General features: G+C 35.4%; 1 protein-coding gene across 2 annotated transcripts in view; it reads right to left on the bottom strand.

The window, feature by feature from the left end:
• LOC107755790 (tyrosine-protein kinase fyna-like) overlaps positions 1 to 2,758 on the bottom strand; it is an 11,384-nt gene extending 8,626 nt beyond the window's left edge. The window contains exons 1-3 of one of the 2 annotated variants that reach the window (XM_016572709.1): positions 2,742 to 2,758; positions 911 to 1,167; positions 268 to 364 (exon numbers count right to left, since the gene is read on the bottom strand). In XM_016572709.1, the coding sequence (XP_016428195.1) occupies positions 268 to 364; positions 911 to 1,157 (344 nt within the window). In that variant the 5' untranslated portion in view covers positions 1,158 to 1,167; positions 2,742 to 2,758. Of the gene's footprint in view, positions 1 to 267; positions 365 to 910; positions 1,168 to 2,396; positions 2,481 to 2,741 lie in introns of those variants that run through there. The other variant, XM_016572708.1, reaches the window with a different exon arrangement.
• Positions 2,759 to 7,027: the final 4,269 nt, after the last annotated feature.

Below are 7,027 nucleotides of genomic sequence, written 5' to 3'. Positions count from 1 at the left end.
AAAAAAAGCACAATATTACAGTTTTTACTGTATTATTGATCAAATAAATGCAGCCTTGATGGGCAAAAGAGGCATCCTTTAAAAACATTACAAATCTTACTGACCCCAAACTTTAGAACAGTAGAGTACATCAAAAGCGTTAGTTAATATTTCAGACAGCATCCTACTGAAAAATGAATTACAAAAAATATTCAGAAAGAATACTTTTGGATTGGATTATGAAACATTGTTTTTGATTGTCTCTTAAAATATGTTCTGTGAACTTACGTGCTATTTAGAATCTGGAACTTTTCCCCTTTCCTGAAGCTGAGGTCATCCTCTGACCTTGCCTCATAATCATAAAGTGCTACAAAGAGTGTTACTCCTGCAAAAGAAAATGACAAATAACATCAGCTTACTAAAACAATGCAGTTTTATAGAAATATTACGATGTCTCAACAATGTGCAATGTACAATGTGATCCAAAGTGGAAATTGTTGGGATATTTTTAAAAAGATTGAGACAAAAGTTATTTTAAATGGTCAACATTAAATGATATTCACAACTCATTTGACTTTCATTAAATATTTTCAAATAAAATAGGATATTCAATGAGAAAAAATGTAGGCCATGACTTGATTTTATCAATCAGATTTGATTAAATCACAATACCACAATGGAGCAAAGAGGGAAGGGGCTAAAAAAAAGGGGGTCTTGGTGATGTCAGCCAAAAAGGAAAGTTTTTTCAGAGATTTGTTTTTATTTGTAATGATGAGGACCAATCCAACGGGCTCAGTAAAAATAGGAATGAGCACTATGGAAGTTAATAAAGGTGATTTTTATGTCACATTGACTTCAACATTCAGGACAGTTTAAAGATATTTCACTTTCTGCTCGAGTGCTAGAACAGCAAATCCCTCATTTGTTCTACCTGTTCCACCCCGGGATCGTAGTGTTCCAGAGTGTGAAGAAGAGTTCACTCCACCAAACACAGTCACTCCTTGACTGACAGGTGCATGGAAGTTGTTGTAGTTGGGTATAGTGGTGACTCCAAAGCTGGGGTAGTGCTGAGGTGTCGGATCAGCCCCATATCGATATCCTGCATGCTGTGAGACGCTAGTTTCTCTGTCGTCTGTGAGTTTGGTTGCCTCTTTGTCATTGCATTGCACACAGCCCATTATCTATATTCTTTGTGGTGAAGAAAGGCATAAATGAACATTCATACAAAATGACTTGATATTTATTTATTTCTAATTTTGAATCTAATCAAATTAGAGACACTAAAGAGGAGATTCAGATTCATATTCAGAACAACTGACTGGAAGTAAATACCCCTAATTGATTACTTGAAATGGACATAAATCAATAATTAATTCAACAAGTGATTCAGAAAGACGTTTGGTTTTAATCAAACAGTCTGTAATTACAGTGAAAACAAATGGATGTGTCACTGAATATGTGATTCATTTCATCTTATTTGCAAATAGCATGATTTGGATAATTGAGTTAGTTAAAGAAATAGTTCACCCAAAAATGAAAATTTGCTGAAAACATATTCATCCTCAGGCCATCCAAGATGTAGATGAGTTTGTTTCTTCATCGGAACAGATTTGGAGAAATTTGCATTACGTCACTTGCTCAGCAATGGAGTGAATGGGTGCCGTCAGGACGAGAGTCCAAACAACTGATAAAAACATCACAATGATCCACACGTAATCCACACCACTCCAGTCTATTAATGAATGTCTTGTGAAGTGAAAAACTGTGTTACTAAGAAATAAAACCATCAACTTCAAACATTGACTTTAAACCATAATAACATTTCCTCTAGTAAAAAAAATGTAGGCCTATCCTCTTTTGCATTCTCACATCAAAATCTACATACAAATTAGTTTAGAACTGTTTTGGACTGTTTGCTCTTATAAACGGTGTTTGATCTGTGCATACTTCTCTCCTGATTCAGACAAGATGACTTTTTCACTGGAGAAAGCAATATTATGGATAGTTGACTCGTACAGTATCTTAGCCGGAAGCAGCGGTTTTAAGGTAAAAACATCTTTATGATGGATTTGTTACAAACATGCAGCTTTTCACTTCACAAGACATTAATTGATGTGGATTACTTGTGGATTATTGTGATGTTTTTATCATCTGTTTGGACTCTCATTCTAATGGCACCCATTCACTGCATAGGATCCATTGGTGAGCAAGTGATGTAATGAGTAAATTTTTAGCAAATTTTCATTTTTGGTTGAACTATTCCTTTAATGTGGTTATTATCCAACCAAAGCAAGTATTGTATTCTGTAGAACATTATGTTAATATTAACAAATGTTAATAGAAGTGGCCTGTTTAGACAAGACTTGAAATGTAACACATGCAGACAGTAAATGAAAACATATATTCAATAAACATACCAAGGCAAGCACTGGGCTACCACAGTGGAGTATTCGCATTCCATTCAATTAAAGAGGATGTGAAAACATCTATGATTTGCTCCTTTGCCTGAGTGGGCAAAACAAAAGCCAAAGACAATAGGATCCATTGGTGAGCAAGTGATGTAATGAGTAAATTTTTAGCAAATTTTCATTTTTGGTTGAACTATTCCTTTAATGTGGTTATTATCCAACCAAAGCAAGTATTGTATTCTGTAGAACATTATGTTAATATTAACAAATGTTAATAGAAGTGGCCTGTTTAGACAAGACTTGAAATGTAACACATGCAGACAGTAAATGAAAACATATATTCAATAAACATACCAAGGCAAGCACTGGGCTACCACAGTGGAGTATTCGCATTCCATTCAATTAAAGAGGATGTGAAAACATCTATGATTTGCTCCTTTGCCTGAGTGGGCAAAACAAAAGCCAAAGACATTTTTTTTATTGGCAAACAACTTCTGGGGAACTATAACACAATGTGCTAAAGAAAACTTAAAGTCTGATGTCTGTATAAGTTAAACATTCTTTAACATACTTTAATTATTCAGCAGAAAACAAAGAATTCAGAAGAAAGAGCCATTCATGCTTTTGTTGTACAAGAAAAAGTGTCTCGACCAGACATTATAGAAAATATATTCTAAGGAATACAGATTTACCTATATTGTTGAAAACTTAAAGTTATATAATTTTATACTCATCATGACAAAAATATATAGGAGTCATGTTAATTAAGTCAGTAATAACCGACCATTTTCATCACTCAGACTTTTTGTTCATGATTACTGCGTAAATATATTTACAGAGATTGCTGCTGGGGGAATTTCAGGAACCAGTCCTTTAAATTAAGAGATTTATATAATTGTATAAGTCTCAAAAGATTTGAATGCTGCTAAATGGAGGATTTGACGTTCTGAGAATCAAAACATAGAAACATTTCCATGACTTTTGACGTTTTATTACTTTCCCAGATTTTTCCAGGTTTTCCATGACTGTGCTAACCCTGTATTTATCATTCTGCATGCATAAAGAAAGCAATAAGAGAAGAAAAGGTCTTTTTGTGCCTTAGGTCCACTGCATATACATTCGAACAGACATAAAACAACTAGAAAAATCAATAGTAGATTGTACAGATTGTACAAAAAATAAAATAAAATCCGTTAAGTCACACAAATACTTGAGTGTTGAGAGTGTAAACGCTGATAAAGGGTATTGTATGATTTCATTCTATTATAAGATGACTAGTGTCCAGTGACAGAGGCCTTATTCTTCCATTCAATTGTGTACATAAGGCTTTTTCTGCTGCGCATCAATCCTGCTGCCAGAGACGAGCGCTTAGGAGCAAAAGCATCACACCATACCTACACAAAATACATTCGTTCTCGATGTTAAACGTCCCTAAATATCATGCGGCTGATAAAGCGAAAGCATTATGATTAGTCCGCCCGCTCTAGCATTATAAAGCCTCCTTCTCCCATCATTTCCATTAACCATAATATCCATTGGATACGAATCGGCTGCACCAAGTGTATCAAAAACGCCAGACCATCAAAAAAATGCTTACCAAGAGAGGGGTCGCCTGAAGCGTTTTGTATTTCACCGCAAAGAGAGAATCGAAAATAGGTCATTTGCAAACAGCTTTTTCTATTAATAAAATCTCGGTGAATTGTGAAAATAACAACATTGGCCCTGACGGCTCAGGCTGCTCCTGTCGCCGAGTGTAACAGATGATGGCGTTGCTGAGGCGGATTCTCTGGGGACCGAGGGTGTGATTGACAGGACGCTCAGCCAATCGGGTTGCGCAGAAGACGCCTGCGTGCGTGCGTGCGCATATTTTGCCTCCTCGATGGTCCTTTCTTGCTTCTACTATGCAGCGTGGGCTCAGCTGTGGTTACTATAGGAAAACAAGGACTGTCTGGTCATGCTCCACAAATCTCTCTGTAATCGTCGACAACCTGTGACACCAATCATTTGGTGTGTAGTCTGAGTTAAAAAATATATAATTTTTTTTTTATAATCCACGCATGTTGTGAGGCACACCTGCTTTTCTAGACACTCCTGAGAATTTCCTTAAATTAGAAACGTTTTGAGTGTGAAACTTTTCAGTTAAGCCTGCCAAAAGTAAATCTCGTTATCATCAAAGTAAATGCACCCTCATGCAAATCTTTTAACTGAAAGGTTGCATGGTGTTCTCAGGAGGAGGGTACTTTTCATAAATGTCAGGTTGGGGCAAGTCATCACATTTTTGCTTATTAATTATAATATTTTCAATGGTTTGATAACTTGGTTTGACGTTTTACTTTTTTTTTTTTTTTTTGCTGTTTCATTCATTTTTTTTTAGCTGAAAAGCCTAAAAAAGCAGGTTCCATTAGGTAGCATACCCAGATAAATATTAGGACAATGTGTGTTCAACTGTATTTTTCTCTCTCTCTGTCAATAGGCTAATGTTGGACATATTCAAATAACTTAAAAGGATTGTTTGGCCATACATTTAAATTGTGTGATTCGTGAACATTTACCCTGCCTCATGTTGTTTGAAACCTGTATGACATTCTTTATTCTGTGGAAAACAGAAGAAGATGTTTGACAGAATGACAGCCTCGGTTGCTGAATATTCTCCTAAAATTCTCCCTAGCATCTCCTCTTTTTTACAGTCTGTGTGAACAAACAAAGTCATACAGGTTTAGAAGAACATGGATTTTTTGGGAATGCGATTGTGCCTGCTAAAATTGACAACTAGCCCCAGGTTTCTCCAGAGAAAACTCGTGTATTAAATAAATTCAATGCACACAGACTGAAGTAGTTTAAGTCTTTGTTTCTTTTAATTGTGATGATTTTGGCTCACATTTAACAAAAACCCACCAATTCACTATCTCAACAAATTAGAATACTAGTTGAATTTCTGAAATAAATGAACTTTTCCACGAGATTCTAATTTATTGAGATGCACCTATATATATATATATATATATATATATATACCACTATGGGCCCTGACGATGCATTTGCACAGTTCATCATCAAGTTTATAAAATTTGTTTTATTTTTATTTTTTGTATATTGTATATGTATAAATTTTATATTTATTGTAAATTTCTAACACTATAATTTGTGTTGTCTTTAAATTGCATAAAACTAATTAACTCTAGAATGGCCTAAGGGAGTGATGGCAAATTTATTTATTTTTCTTTTATTCGACCAGTGTTATAGGGTAAATCTGCCATACTGCCATACTTCCATACTGCCATGTTACATGTCAATGTTATATTGCCAAAAAAAAGCCAAAGTGTGTATATGACATGCCATGTTACAGATGTATTCAAAATCAGTAATCAGCAAAAACAGATCTAGGTTTGGGATGACTTTCAAGCATTTTCAATATTATTAGTTTTAATCTTAGAAAATGAAACTCTGCCAGTGGACTCTCGCTCTAAATCAACATCTGTTACTGCAGCGTCAGCCAACAGTAGTGAGATTTTGTGATATTTTACTATTTATACTCATCAAGATTTTGATGAGTCACTTCATGCTATGTATAGCTGACTTCTCAAAATGTTTTGTGAGGCTTCACTCGTTAAATTCTATTAAAGATATGGTGGTGTTTTTTTTGTAACCTTTTGTAACCAATGTCCCTAAAATAATCTAAATCTGTTATACTATTCATCTATGTCCTGTTATTTTAATTTTATAATACATTTATGTTTTTAAAGATAAATGTCCAGACTGCACAAACCGGTTTGGTGTAGTGAATTAGCTTTAACGTTTTAGGGCTTCTCTGTTTAACAAAACATCCATCAGCTTAGTATGCAATATAAATCTTCCCTTATATTTCCTGGATTACTCAGGCAGGTCCTTCACTCATTCAGACGTAAACAAATATTTCACCACTGCAGATTTACGATATTATTATTGTTTATGAGCAATCTGCTGTGACGTTGAGCAGTTGCCATGGTGACGTGAGTTAGTATGGTGATGTGAAGCGCACTTTAGACTATTTCAGTGAGTGCATTCAAAACAGCTCTGTCAAGGCTGACAATAAACTGTGACTGAATCTAGGTCACCAGGATTCCTCAGAATGAATTCATCATGCATGCAATGTGTGACTGGATGTTTATATTGGAAAATTGTAATCCACGGTCGGAACGTTGGAAATAAAATACTCACAAATCTATGTGTTGGCCTATGTAGTGTCTGTTTAGACAAGGTGGTAGCCTATAATGCATACTCAGCCATTTAAATCTATGCTGTTTGCTTTCTCCCTTCATATTTTGAAGAAACCAAAAGAAAGGTTGTTTGAGAGACAGGTTTAAGACAACAGCAAAGACCAACGGAGAAAAAAAAATTAAAAACAGCAATAAAAAGAAAAGCAAAACCTTTGTGACTGGATTCATTGGTTCTGAATCACCAGTTGCTGGTTGCGCGCCCTTCCTCCCCCTCCAGTGCGTGAGTGTAGCCCCACCTCCTGGCTTCACGCAGGCCTCTGATTGGCTCACGCAGCTCTTCTGTGACGTCAGGGGTATTTGGGCGTTGTATCCAGCATCTCATTATCAAAAGAGAACAATTTCATTATCTCCATCTCGTATCCCAAAATAATATATTTTATTTGA

This window comes from Sinocyclocheilus rhinocerous, unplaced genomic scaffold, assembly GCF_001515625.1.
Source record: "Sinocyclocheilus rhinocerous isolate Xijiao unplaced genomic scaffold, SAMN03320098_v1.1 scaffold1163, whole genome shotgun sequence".
NCBI lineage: Eukaryota > Metazoa > Chordata > Actinopteri > Cypriniformes > Cyprinidae > Sinocyclocheilus > Sinocyclocheilus rhinocerous.
The sequence above is the reverse complement of the archived record's forward strand: the minus strand, read 5'-3'. Positions and strand labels throughout refer to the sequence as shown.